Source organism: Hoplias malabaricus, chromosome 3, assembly GCF_029633855.1.
Source record: "Hoplias malabaricus isolate fHopMal1 chromosome 3, fHopMal1.hap1, whole genome shotgun sequence".
In the NCBI taxonomy this organism is placed as follows: Eukaryota; Metazoa; Chordata; class Actinopteri; order Characiformes; family Erythrinidae; genus Hoplias; species Hoplias malabaricus.
In genome coordinates, this window is record NC_089802.1 from 51,710,517 (window position 1) to 51,725,878 (window position 15,362).

General features: G+C 37.4%; 1 protein-coding gene across 2 annotated transcripts; it reads right to left on the reverse strand.

Annotated features, from left to right (window-relative positions):
- Positions 1–48: 48 nt before the first annotated feature.
- On the reverse strand, positions 49–14,585 carry prkcda (protein kinase C, delta a). 2 transcript variants are annotated; one of them, XM_066663299.1, is made up of 18 exons: positions 14,263–14,585; positions 8,380–8,508; positions 8,033–8,232; positions 7,870–7,951; positions 6,464–6,623; positions 6,178–6,209; positions 6,002–6,087; positions 5,786–5,915; positions 5,419–5,519; positions 5,223–5,307; positions 4,986–5,116; positions 4,013–4,186; positions 3,674–3,765; positions 3,490–3,552; positions 3,040–3,178; positions 2,738–2,926; positions 2,048–2,176; positions 49–1,939 (listed from the first exon to the last, which is right to left on the reverse strand). In XM_066663299.1, exons 2-18 carry the CDS (start codon positions 8,486–8,488, stop codon positions 1,781–1,783), a joined length of 2,061 nt encoding a protein of 686 aa, XP_066519396.1. In that variant the 5' UTR covers positions 8,489–8,508; positions 14,263–14,585; the 3' UTR covers positions 49–1,780. The 2 variants fall into 2 exon arrangements, with proteins under 2 accessions (XP_066519396.1, XP_066519397.1); XM_066663300.1 differs by having other exon boundaries at positions 50–1,939; positions 7,885–7,951.
- Between the last annotated feature and the right edge of the window lie 777 nt (positions 14,586–15,362).

Below are 15,362 nucleotides of genomic sequence, written 5' to 3' on the forward strand. Positions count from 1 at the left end.
TGAGGTGAGTGGGCTTCTGTTCATTAATAAGTTCAATGCAAACCAACACAAGTGGCCCAACAATACCTATCTGAATACCAGCCTTTTTATAGTATGCCTTAGAACAGTCTTTTTAAAATAAATACAACCTGATTTTACATTTTATTTCATAATACATTTGCAAGCATATCACATATGTCTAAATGATTCTGGGGCCACTGTATGTATATGTGCATTTCCAACATCAAGACAATTTTAAATTGAATACAAAAAGCACAGTTTTACATGTTTGACCATATGCTCATATTTAATTTCCAAGTAATAAAATAGCTTAAACGCATTAACAATATACACACAAACCACAAAATGAAAGCCAAGGCATCTTATACTGAATATATACATAATTTCATTATATACATCATACACATATACAATGTAAGTCTCACATTAGTAGTACACAGTATTACACATTACTTATTTTAAAGTTAATCACATGTGCAATAAATGGTTAAATATATACTTTAAAATGTTCTTTTTCTTATTTCCTCTCTTTCACACACTTGCATATATGCATTACACTGCTGTCTGACACACACCCTATGCACATATGCATACAACTGGAAATACCACTATAAACATAATGTTGTACCACTTAATCCCAGAAAGTGCAGCATGCACACACTGACGTAAAGGTGATCTGTACATAATTTCTGTGCCTTTTTCTCTATTGTTCTCCTCTAAGGCTACATCTGTGTTGTTCATCGACACATTAGCATACGTCCCTAGGTCTCTAATGATACTAAATTATGAATGAGCTACTCATAAAAGAATTAAGTACAGAAACCACATCATACCTACATATCCTTAACAAGAGTGATGTAATTTGTTCAAATTAAAATGAATTCTATGACCTAGAGGGCCATCACTAGCTAACTCCATACCAACATCTAATGGCTTCAGCTTTTTCTCTCAAGACCGTTGCTAAGTGCTGACTGGCCAGTCTTGGAGAGCCACTTCTCTGCATAGTATTTTGCATTTTTTTTAGGTATGAAACATAATGGAACTGGCTTGTAATTCACTCACATTTTCATTCATTCAAATTTAGGCCTCCAAGACTCAATGTGTTGTTTCTTTTCCCTAACCCCACTCATACACTGCTTCCAAGTTTGGAAGGTGAACACTGTCACATTTCCTCAGTGACATGTGAAGGTGACTACTGCATCTTTTTGAACTGTTGCCAGAATGGCATTGGACAGATCAACACACTTGAATGAGAACACTAACTGCCTATAACTAATATGTAAGCTTACAGGCATGCACATTGGCTAGTATCTTGCTGAGCCTACCCTTCCAGAAAAATTAAGGCCAAATGTGTTCTCTTGGAATCTTGGATTTGAATGGCTCAGGTATCATAGGGAATTTAACTCATGATGTCCCTTTGATAGGACCATGCACTTGGATATCTGTGCTCCTAAATGCTTCCCGTCTTTAACACACCCACTTCATCTCAGTAAGTGATGAATGAGCTGATTAACGGAAATATTGTGTTTTGGGACAAATAAAACATTACAATGTGTAACAGTGGGCCTCTATGACCAAGATAGGGAAATACTGATCTAACATCTGAATTATCATTGCATTGTGGTTCTTTCTAAATATTCATCCCCAATAACTATTTTTATTTAAAGAAGACAGAGAGCTAGTTGACATATTTGGACACATAAAAATATCAGCTGTATACACTGAGCTTATAATCATAGTGGATTTTTTCCAGTCATGCTAAGTGGTCGAAGTGTGTCTATCACTTCTGCAAGAGGTGCTCCATTCTTTGATTGATGAACGAGAAGCCAGCGAAGGCGCTTTGGTCCATTGAGTCAATCAAACCTTTCTCACAGTGAGAGAGACGAGGCTTCTCACTTAAAAATTCACGATCAAAATTGCTGCAGTCATTAGGAGATTTCTGCAAATGAAAAAGAACATCAAGAGTAAGTATGGAAGCTGAAGAAATAAATTAATGTATAACCTGTAAGAAAAAATGGGGAGGTTAGGGAAAAAACAGAGAACATACCACTTTTGGTTTGAAAGGAGGTTCAATTTCTCTCCTCTCTAAAGCAGGCCAGTTCACAGTCTTGAAGAATGGCTGAGATCGGATGTTACTCACAACACCCAAGCGACGGGAAGGATCTCGCTCAAATAGCTGAAAATGTATATAAAGGAAAAAAAAATTATGGAAAGACTAAAATGTTGGGTAATAATACAATTACAAATGTCTGTTTTTAATCAAATGAATTATTATCCAATGACATTATACAGGAAGTTTATACAGTAGAATTATATACACAGCAAAAGTCAGGTACGCTTCATTTATCCAAGTTCAATTAAAATGGTCATAAAGCACATGCATTCAAACTTGTGTTAACAGAACAGTGGAGCATCAACCTGAATGAAAAACTTATCATTAATGGAGAGTTTAAGTTTAAGTTTATGAAAAAAGAAAAAAAAATGCTTGTACTTTTCTTTGAAAATGGATACTTCACCAAACAAAGGTGTAATAGAGAAAACTGCAGGGGCACAATAGTTAAAAGAAATGTGATATTATACAAAACATTACATAGCAGTTTCCTTCAGTTTTTGTTTCATGAGGAGAATGAATAACATGTACTTAATGAAATTCTTACTTTTGAACTGTCCATTTTACATTGAATTTATTGTGTCACCATGTAATCACAAAAGTGTTCATGTGTGTGCACGTGTGTACCCGCTCTAGCATATTTTTGGTATCCACAGTGATCCAGCGAGGATAGTGAGGTGTGTCCATACGGATAGACTCAAACAGCTCATCTTCATCATCTCCATGAAACGGTGACTGACCAATCAGCATCTCATACACCAGCACACCAAAAGACCACCAGTCCACTGAAAATGAATACTGCTGACCCAGAAGGATCTGCAACACACAAACACATCAGGTCTTAGTGATTTGAAAGGGCCAACTGAACAAACTGATATCAACTGATGAGAACATTTAGGTCAATAGTGTATTCAGCTTGTTTTTTATACCTCAGGGGCAATGTAGTCTGGCGTTCCACAGAAGGTTGTGGCCAGATTGTCTCCAAAAACATTCTCCTTACACATGCCAAAATCAGCTATTTTTATATGACCTTCTCCATCTAACATCACGTTATCCAATTTCAGGTCTCTAAAATAGAGAGAAAATGACAGAAACGGGGAAGGGAAATACGTTTTTTGGTATCTTTAGCAACTTAAAGAAACACTGAATGTATAAAAACACTGCATACATTGTTCTCTTTCACCCTGTTCTACATTGCTCAGGACCTCCACAGAACAGGTGTTATTTAGGTGGTGTATCAGGCTCAATGCCTGAACAGGGGAACGTGTTAACAAATTATGCAGAGCAACAGATGTATAGTCAGTGGATCTGAGAGAATGAGCAGCAAGTATAGAAACAAGGAAGTGGTTAAAATATGGTTGATTGGGGTAAATAATCACCTGTAGATAATGCCTTTCCCATGAAGGAACTGGAGTCCACACACAATTTCTGCTCCATAGAATCTGAGAGCGAAAAATTAAAGAACATTTTAAACTTGTCTTTTCTGCTCATGCTTGAAGTTGTAGTTCCAGATGAACTTATTATGTCACTGTATATTTCTATGTTTGTATATTCCTGGCTTACGTGGCTCTGTAGAGGTCAAAGCGTCCTTTTTCCTGTATATGGAACATTAGATCTCCTCCATTCAGATACTCCATCACAAAGAATAAATGCTCCTAATATAGACAATGCAGTAAACATTATAACTGGTTCATCTCAATTCAAGAAGCTTAGATATGCAGTGATTACATTATACTGTACAACCAAATACTTCAAACACTTAGAAAAGTGTTTTTCATCATTTATTTGTAACATTACTCTTAAAATATATATTAAAATATATATTTATATATTTAAAATATATATTTAAAAGCTGTTGGTGGTAGTTCATTGCTGGGGATTACTTAATTATATTATTTTTACCTTGGTCTGGAAGGTGGAATAAAGGTGTGTAAGGAAGGGATTATCCCAGGCCATAGCCAATACACGCTTTTCAATCATAGTACACTCAACATCATCATCCATTAGAACAACATCTTTCTTTAGTGCTTTCACAGCAAACCATTCCCCAGAGCCCTTCATTTCAGCCAGAAACACCTAAGAAAATGAGAAGAACAAAGATTGAGAGAGAGATAAGAAGTGAAAAATACCACATTTATAATTGCAAGACACAAATGTTAAATGTTTCGAACAGAGTCATTTTGTAAAGGTATCTGGAAACATGTTGATTTCATATGTTTGAAAACAGTAATTCCAAATGTAATAATAATTTCAAGATTGAAAGGTTGTATCATTAAGCTACAACAAAGTCTTAACTTGTTTACATTTTTACGGACAAGTGCTTCATGCACAGGATACTGTTAACATTGCTTACATGCTTGAAATAATATCTGGGCTGTTACTGTTACAAATATCAGTGGACACTGATAATTCATACATAAATAGGCACGGTTGCCTCAGAGATTAACAAATGTTTTAAATAACATTCCATTGTTTTTGTACAGTGGTTTTATATGCTGTTTTCTTTATGTTGAATTTATTGACTTGTAAGCTCCTGTTTGATACTATTCTGTATTAAGGCAAGAGCACACTTTCGAAAAGTTGGCAGTTGACAAAAATGGAACCATTAGGTCAAGTAAACCACAGACAATTGACCTGTTCTAGATTCTCCAAAACATTTCTGATATTTGGTGTTTGTTTAGTGTACTCTGACATCAAATGTAGTCTTGTGTTGCTGAGGAAAGATTGCATTACTCACTTGGCACATGTTTCTGCAGAGAAATACTATTAAATGTGAAAATAATTTTTTTTATTCTTCAATATAAAGGGTTCTCAATTTATGTTTAGGAGATTTACAGACTTTTAAGAAGTGATTTTATATTAAGGGTAACTCTACCTTGCCAAAGCTGCCTTTGCCCAGCACCTTGTGGAAGGTGAAGTGTTCAGCAGTGATGCGTGTCTGGTGCATGATCCGAGAAGGAGGACGGGGACTGGAGCCCTCCCAAATAAGACCATATGGAGTCCCATCTACACAAGGGGAGTATAACAACCAACTTTACTGTAATCATAACAATAGCTATAACCATTATTGGTTACACATAAAACACATACAAAAACAAATATTGACACTGACCACTGCCATCAGGCCCAGGGCTTTTGTTAAAGTCCTGGTAAACTCCAGTATCGTGTGTGTTTGTATCAGACCGCTTTGTGGACTTCTGTGAGAGAAAAATTGCACGCACAAATGTTTTCCAATCTTCATAAAAATGAAATCCCCATTGGCTGTCATTAACGTCTCAATTTAAACCCTAAATCACATACACACTGACCTGGCTGACTTGAGTGAGTGCTTCTGCCAGCAGTTTCTGGTTGATCCCACACAGGTTGGCTACTTTAGTCTGGCACTTATGATGAACATTCATGCTACAGTCTGAGTGAAATAAAATTAGAGTCAGGGAGTCACACATTCAAACCATGTAAAAGCAAACAACAGAGTGACATTTTCTTTGTATCATTGGTACAATATAATTTATGCAGCTTCTTTAAAAACACACGGGTTTAGTGATTCATTGGTTATTATTAATTAGCCTAATATTAAGCTGCAACTAACACAATGTGGACTAAATGAACACATGAAACACAGTATTAGTTCTTTTGGCCTGTGACACACACAAACACACAAAATCTCTCACTCACCCTCACACTTTAGTCCTTGTTTAACAAGGCCCCACAACAGACTTCCACAGTGGTCACAGAAGGTAGGACTCATGTAGTTGTAGATCTTAAAGCGGTGTGGCATGTCAATTTTGAAACGCTCCTTCTGAAACTGCACACACACACACACACACCATAAAACTTGTAGATTCATGATATGGATCTAAACACTTCACACTCTGTGGGTGTCACACTTACCACTGTGTCACGGCTGTTAGCCGCTGTGCCTGTGCATCTGCCAATGATTTTGTCAATGCATTTCTTATGTATAGCTGCATTACATTCTGTAGAAGCAAAAGATGTAGACAATAATAAAAAAGAAATCTTAAAAAAAGCTTAAAGAAATGACTAAACATTCCCAGAACAATACTTACGTCTGCACTTATATCCTTGCTTGTTAAGCCCCCTGAAAAATAAGACAATTATTAACACTTTTTTCATAAATTATAATTCATATTCCCATTATGTATATTTTGAATTGCTGGTAAATTTTAAAAATAAAGGTAGTGGTAGCATCAATGTAGTGATGCCTGAGAAGAAACTATTTTGTTCAGCTTCATATCTATCTCAAGATATTTCAAACAAGAGCTCCTACAACATTTGTAGTATGATTATTTATAAACATTTAAACGTACGTACACACACACACACACAGCTCACCAGACAAAGTCTCTGCAGACAGAGCAGAAGGTGGGCTGTCTAAAGAAGGTGGCAATAAACTCATGGTTTTTGATGAAGTGAACTTTGGCCTGTTTAATAGCCCCACGGCGGCGAGTCAGAGTTGGAGCATCTTCCTCCATCATTACAGACTGACGAGAGTCTGAAAGAGCATGAGCAAATCTGTTAAAACCACTGGGCCAAACATTAACATAAATTTTACATAATTTTACAAAACATAAACATTAATGAATGTTAATCAATTATTTCAGTCTATTATGCATTTAGCCTAACTGATGTCTATTTCAGAAGTTTAAATTGAGTCACCTGTTGTTGTTGTTTTTTTTTTTGTACAGTTCCTTTTATATGCTTATATAATGAATACTGCAGTTTGTAATTAGTATATTAATAAAGACACAAAAATGTATATAATTTATATTATTCATAGTCATTACAGTGATTCATTCACTTAATGCTATTCATAATTCCTAAATATTATACTGGATTCAAATTAGATATTATTTTGTTTATTAAGAACTGAGTAATCTGAATGTGGCTTATTTGAGGAAATGAGATGCACAGTAGCTGTGTATCCATCCATCCATTATCTGTAACCGCTTATCCAATTTAGGGTCGCGGGGGGTCCAGAGCCTACCTGGAATCATCGGGCGCAAGGCGGGAATACACCCTGGAGGGGACGCCAGTCCTTCACAGGGCAACACAGACACACACACACACTCACACCTATGGACACTTTCGAGTCGCCAATCCACCTGCAACGTGTGTTTTTGGACTGTGGGAGGAAACCGGAGCACCCGGAGGAAACCCACGCGGACACGGGGAGAACACACCAACTCCTCACAGATAGTCACCCGGAGCGGGAATCGAACCCACAACCTCCAGGTTCCTGGAGCTGTGTGACTGCGACACTACCTGCTGCGCCACCGTGCCGCCCTTAGCTGTGTATCATTAATGATATATCTGAGGTGTCATTATACCTTAAATGTATTACATAAAAAGAAAACAATATGTGCAATAATAATAGCAAAAATATATGTGCTGTAGTTTTTGCAAATGTTAAAACAAACAAAGATCTGTGGAAGGGATGGGAAGAGAATTAATGAAGCAGGAGGAACTAGAATTCAGGAAGCTGTAGGGGAGAGACGCTCAAACATGCTGACTGAAGTCATTCCAGAGAAACTAACTTTAAAATACATCCACCCTGCACCCCTCAAAATATTTACACACTGTACTGACAGTTACCTTCCATCATATCAGTTATAATAAATGAGACTCACATCTTTAAATCAAACACAGAACAGATGAATATGAGGGTGTTTGTGTGTGGCACTGTAAGAAAGAGAGAGAGAAAAAAACAAGGAGTGTGTAAAAAGAATATGACCATTCACCTTTGCATGTCTCACCTGAATCCACATCCTCCACAAAATACTGCACAGACATCATCACTTTTCCTGAAGGTTGCAGATCGACCTGAATGTGGAGAGAGCAGGTTAAATACAACATAAACACACATGTACACACTTGCACACACACTTGCGCACACACACATACCCAGAATTCTGCACGACCATTGGCCTTCTTGCATCTCTCTGCTAATACAGACACGCCCACTGTCACCTCTGCTAAGGGGTCCTCAGCAGTCCGCATGAGGAGCACCTGTATGACACGCCCCTCATAAATATGTGCATCAAAGCTGGCACGCCAAGCAGGGAACATGGTGGGCTTCTTCTGAATCAAAGTCTTCCCTCGTTCTGCCAAGAGAGAATCAGAGTGTCAGGATGATTTCTGGATGTTTTTTCTTAAACCAGAAGCTAAAACTAGTTTAGGCTGAAAAACTCAAAGGGAAGGGTCAAATTAATACTACTTTTTAAATTGTCCACAATCATCCACTGCCTCACCTGTGCTGAGTGCCTCCTTCATTTTGACTGCACAGAAAGGCGACTCAGCCATTGGTGAAAGTGCACCAAGATCATAGGCATTAAACGCAATTCTCAGGAAGGGTGCCATGACATCCACTCTCACAGAACCTGAAACACAAACACAAAGTGAAGTTCCCCGTTGACACTTACTCCCACCATTTATGGTTAAATCCACTCCCTAAAATAAGTTAAGTAATCAATTTATTGATGTTTCTGGATGATTATTAGGAGACTACATAAAAGATCATCAACTTAAATAAGTATGGAGGAAGTCAAATGAAAGCAACTAAAATATCTAGAACTGGAACATTTCTAAACTGAATGCTCTATTTCTGGTTGGTGGACTATTCTCAGTCCAGCAGTGACACTGAGGTGGTGGTGTGTCACTGCAGCACTGAGAATGATCCACCACCCAAATCAATTGAATAATAAGTTTTGTTTTATGCATTAGGAATTACATGCCCTGCACATATTCATAAATCTGCTCCTATAGAACAGAGAAGTTATGATGAACAGAAGAGTTTTTATGGGGTTAAATTATGACTGGTTTGGTACTTAAAAAAAAGCAAAGCATTTAACACACAAAAGTGAAACTGTCATTCACATTTTATAAGAACAATTTAACACAGAAGGACATACATAATTAGTTTTTATTAATAAGCCCAACTCAGTGCAAATAAATTAAAAGAACGCTCAATATTTCAAACACCAGCTTCTAAATAGCCATCAGTTTTCTTTACAGCCCTTTCCCAAAATTTAATATCAAATAGTACTTAAATTAATTACTCATACCCCCAACCCCTCTTCACATATACCCATTTCAACAAGATAAAATTGGTCAGTTAAACCATATGGCAAAATCCCCTTCTTCTAGGCCAGCTCTATGGCATACTGTTTTGTCTCCACACTATTAGCATATAACATGCTAAATGTTTGCTAAAGGAGGGATTTTCCTCCTTAACTGTGTGTTTAGATAAGCTAAACCCCTGTGTCATATTCAACAAGCATTGCGACTAACTAAAACATATACTAGCAAAGATCGCCAAGATAAGTAAGTGTTTCACATACTTTCATTTAAACTGACAAAATACACTTAAAGCTACATCTGAATACAAACTTTAGACTTTGGATCAGGTGCTGTACCACTGTACAGTTAGAAGGGCTGGGTGTTGGCACAGTTTCAGAAGGTCACAGTATTGTAAAGCTTCTGAGGCACATGCGCTGATATAAAACTAATTTTTATTATACAATAATTGATTTATATTAACTGCACACCTTGACACTGTACAGGATAAAGCAGCTACAGAAAATACACAAATGGATATATGAGTGTATGAATTAACTTGAAAGACAGCTACAACACACACATATATATACACACACACTTGCACATGCATGCACACACTTGCTCAAATGCCGCATTCCTTGAACAGTTCACACAGCAACATGTCTAAACCCATTTAACTTCTACTTGAATGCTGAAACAGGCCACAGTATTACAACATTTTATACAGCACTACAGTGAGGTAGTCAATAACAAAAGCCAGCTGTACAGAGTGAGATTGATCAATAAACAAGCCATGGCAATCCCTGAGGCTCTTTTATTTTAAAAAATAAACAAAATAAATAAAAATGCAGGACTAACACACACAGACACTCACATGTTATTGCTCCCCTATTTTTGGGAGTGTGACTCATTTACTGCAGTAGAAGAAAGAAAAGCATGCTGGTAAATGAGAATGTGCTGTGTATTCAGGTGTGGTTATCAGGATACATAGGACTTTGTGGACTTGCTCAAACATACTTAGATGACAATGCATGGACAAGTTGCATAAGAGAACATTAAAACTGACAGAGAGAACATAATGCACAGAATTTGTGCACATGTGTATGTGATGGTGAACTTTGTGTGATTATCTGTGTGAGCAGAAAAGCACGTTATGCGAGTGCTCATTATTCATGTTTGCTTCAAAACTTAATACACACAAAAAAAAGTACAAAAGAAATATGCTTGAATAACATGCAAATGATTAAAAATATATACAAGTAAAAATTAGACTTAAAAAGAGAACATGATTATGATTGACCAAAAAACATGATATAGATCTACATGGTTTCTGGTTTCTCACTGTCTCAGACATAACTGTAGCATTCACTCATGTACTCTATAAAGAATAAGGTGACAAAGCACTGTTTCTTGAACATTGGAAAAAACGTAACTTGGTGCATGCGTTGAACTCAATGCATTTTATTCATTCATTCATTCATTATCTGTAACCGCTTATCCAATTCAGGGTCGCGGGGGTCCAGAGCCTACCTGGAATCATTGGACGCAAGGCAGGAATACACCCTGGAGGGGGTGCCAGTCCTTCACAGGGCTCAATGCATTTTATGATTGCATTAAAAATAATAATAATAATAATAAAAATAATTTTAAAAAAAAATTGCGCTCTCATTGTCAAACTGTCATGTATAGTTAACTGTATGGGATATGGCATCACTGCCACTTCAGTCATTGAGTTATATCAGGTTAGGGGGCATTTTGGTGGGTCTGATACTGTGATTAGACATTGAAAACAGATTAAACTCTGCAGCAGGATTCCATAGCAAACATTCATAGAAAAGCTCATAATATTCAAAGGAGAAAGTGAAGACATAAACTAAGAGACAGTTAATTACATATCAGTTTAAAGCAACTTATTACTTCTGATCACTGAACAACAGCAAAATCTAAACACCAACTCTTATACTGTATCTATCACTAGGTTATTCCTCTTTCTATCACTGACAGGCAGCCCCACCTTCACTGACCTGACTCTGTCCCTACTTTCACCCCTGCTAATGATGCATGCATGACTGTACACACAAAACCAGTGTAAATTCTGTATATGGGATCCATACATGTAAAAAGTGACAATGCCTTTATACATAAATATGGATTTGACTTTCCCAACATGGACTGAAATACAGTCTAGTCCTGAAATACACTGTTTGTTTAATGGAGAATATAAATTCAGCTGCTTAAACCAGAACTAGACTTAATCCCTTTTGGAAATCTGTCCAAAACTTAGGTCTTACATTGATTGACAGGTTTTGCAAATTTACCAAATGCATGATTAAAAGGTGAGAGTGCCTGTAGATAGAGTCTGTGACAGATGATTCAGATCTATCTGTCCATTCTGAACAACTTATCAATACTGGAGGTATAGTATAGCCAGTAACAAGGCTAATGTATATTTTTTACATTATACAAACTGCCAAACATGGCAGTAATTAATTATGTGCTCACATGGAAGAGGTCTCCAGAAACCTGAAGAACTCCAGAAGGGATATTTGACAAGGATTCTGTCACAGCTTTCCTGGTTGTTTCAAGTCTCTGAATAATTTCTTGATCATGCACAAGATATTTGGACAACATGTGGGTGAACCACCATTATCTTAGAGTCATTGTACTCTAAGACTCTTGACAGTGTGCCCCCAGCTATTCAGACTAGGCAGACCAGCCACTTGTAGTGAGAGAATGCTGGAAATATCCATGCCAGCTTGCAGTACGTGAGGATGAGCCTACGTCATTGTCTCTGACTCATCTTGATTCTTTGTGAAAGTATATACACAAGACAAACGTCCAGGTTGAGCAAATACTTAATGCTCCTCTACAGCTAATGTCCACTACATAGCTCACAGCAACTAAGGAGCCTAACTTTGGAAGCCACATTAAATAAACTGTCTGTGGTTGGTGGACAAGGGCACATGTGCTTTAGATCTTTTGTTATATTGCAATTTAGTTATGTCTGAGAAGATCCATTATTTGGCCCCAAAATCTACTTAGGATACTTTTAAAAATAAATCAGTATAATAAGCATCCAATAGTTTTTCAAGAGCTCATTTATGAACAGGGTAAAAGAGGTTTTGTGGAGCTATTTCACTTGTGATAGCGATGGAAGCATGCTGGAGAACAGTCATGAAATGACAGAAGGGGGTGGATTTTGCTCTCAACCTGCAGCTGCTTCTTCAGCTGGGAATACAACCAGCCAAGTTGCAGGGGCTGGAGATTTGGTTCCAAATATGGAACAAAGAATTGCAGTGATGTGTTGGGACTCTGAACTGCATGGAGTGTGAAAACATAGATGACATAGATGATTATATGCATTGTTCTAATGGATCGTTCTGGTTGATACACATTGACTAAACAAAAACAATGGAAGAGAACATATTCCCACTCTTTAGTTGGATGATTTTTTTTAATTATAAGTAAAAACTATATACAGCCTTAAAGTAACACTTTCCAGAATGGTGATAAAGGTTAAACCAGGTCATATTTGGAACAGAAGTCACTGATTATCACAATTGGTCAACTTCAATCACTTTAGAGTATTAACAGACAAACCCATTATCACCCACTTTCCCAGAATTAAAAATGTGGTGCAAGGTAACATTTTAACATCATGCAAACACAACTTGATTATATATGTGCACTGAGCTGTCCAGATAAATTTGCATAAATTGAATTAAGCTAAACAGGAACCCACTGATTCCATGTTCTCCAGGCTGAAACATCCACTTATATCTTGGTTGTTAATAATCTGGCTGCCCCTTAGTCACAAAAGTTGCTAAAATGCTCCATTAGTAAGCTTCCTCATAGTCTCTGAACAAATAAGGAATACCAAGAGCATCAAGCCATGACTCTACAACCAGATACAGTTTTCATTTTAACTCAAGGGCTAGCAGTCAGTTCCGCATTAGAGCACATACACATTCAGTAAGGGAGTGGACCAAGTGGCAGCTGCCCAAGTTAACACAGCTGAACAGGGATGCAGGAAAGTCATTGACAGGAGTTGTCCCATTCAAAGGGGCACTTGGGCTAACCAGAAAATACAAAAAAGAGCAAGCAATGTTTACATAAATTTGAGGCTACTAGTAGGTCATGCGGGAATACTGGTCTCCTGTGCAATAGGAGAACATTTATCCTGCTGAACTGTCACTGCAAGAGGAGAGAGGAAGATCTTCCATTGGGGCAATGTATTTGTATAACAGCATCACATGTCATGTCACCACATGACTATAAAATCTACAGGTTTTCTTGTAGTCTATACTTTCACTGTAAGATGACTCATTTTTCAACTCAGCTATTTGGGTTTAGTAGCATAAAAGAAAACCAATAATAATAATAATAATAATTAAATGACTAAATAAATAAATAAATGGACTAATGGACAACGGACCAGTGACCAATGGACTGGCCACTAGAGTCCAGATCTCAATTTAACTTAATGTGTAAAGGATACATTGGATGGTGAGAACCAGAGAATGCAACAAACATCTAAGACTTAACACTGAAGGTACATAAGGGCACACTCACTGTACATTCATATTACTCTTAGTGATCAGCAGCAAGCAGAAAACAACGAGAAACGTGCTAGTGGCACAGATGTATTCAGCAATGACTGGTGAGACTAAATGGTGACCAAAATAAATAAATACAACTTTAAAGGAATACATCATACAGGGAAGTTAATGCTCGAATGCTACCCGGAGCTGTAAAGGAAATGCAATCTAAGCTATTCCGAAAAACCGCCAACTGATTTTGTATTTATATTTTTTTTCTCGCACCCCAAAAACTATATTTTGAATTTCTCACAGGTTAAGCGCATACACTGATAAACCAAATTCCAGTGTATATTTCCGATTATCAGAAATGCAAAGAATAGATTTTTCTGTACTTGCACACTTGACTCTCAAAGCATATCCTTGAAGATAATTTGAGAACCAACGCGCTCCTTCATTCAGACGTGCTTCTAAAACACTGTGTTTTCAAAACCTCGAAAACTAAAAATCAATGCAAATATTTTATTTAGAACTCACCTCTTATCAAAAAAGGCAAAAGTAGCGGTTTATCTACAGATTCCTTCCTCGCTGTTTCTCTTCGTCTGTTTCAGCTGTTTGAGGAAGTGCATGTCTCTCGAGGACTTGTCGGCGAAGTAGGGCAGTGTGACGTCACACCGCCCAGGTGCTCCTTCTCTCGCAGCGTCTTCACTAAAACACACACAAAAAAGCAACCCCCGCTCTCAGACTGAGGTCCAGTCTACAAACAGCGGAGCTACAGGTGAGTTAGTGCGCGATAGAGACTGTGGCCGCGCTCCAAACAGCGGGTCAAAAATAACCCCACCGTCTAAGAAGTACGTTCATTAGTGTGGTATATTGTAGAGGCGTGTGCTTTCGGTCGCAGCCCGCGTCAGTTTTGAGGTCGCATGTGTTCGTGATTGCGCGCGCGTCCTCTTCACAGAGCGCGCGAAGGGCACTAGCTGATACACTTCAATTGACGTTGTGTCATTATTATTCTCATTGTAGGGCTCACTCTCAAATCGACAGAGTGCCTCGGGGAGGTTGACACTTGCAGTGTCCGCACATCTGAGTGCACTGTAGGGAGACTGATCCACTGGGGGAATTTCCTCTCTGGTTTTGTAATACGAGAGTTTGATGATGTATATAAATGAACATTTCCATAGTTTAAAAATTCAGCTCCAACCACAGCTAAGTTCTGATTCAGGATTTTTGTGATGTCACAACAGGCAACAAACCGCTAGGGTATATCTACCTATACAGTCCAGACTGCTTTTGACTAAGGCACAGACTCAGAACTGAGTGTATATAAATATATATCAGTTTTAAAGACAGTTTAAAAATAAATAAATAAAAAATAAAAACACTTAATAGAAATTGGTAAACATGTTGGTAAAACGTCTTGTTTAATTGCTAGGAAACACGCATACAAATTAAATGACCTTTTTTTTTTGTATATAAATCCAAAAGATATTTAAGTGGATCTCAGTGGGAACATAAAATTTAAGAACACCGTAGTCCCATTATTATACTTATTTTCAGTTTCTTCTTCTATCTCATTTCTATCTTTTATATGTGTTTATATATCAACGTTTGCTCATATAAAATATCATCATCATATA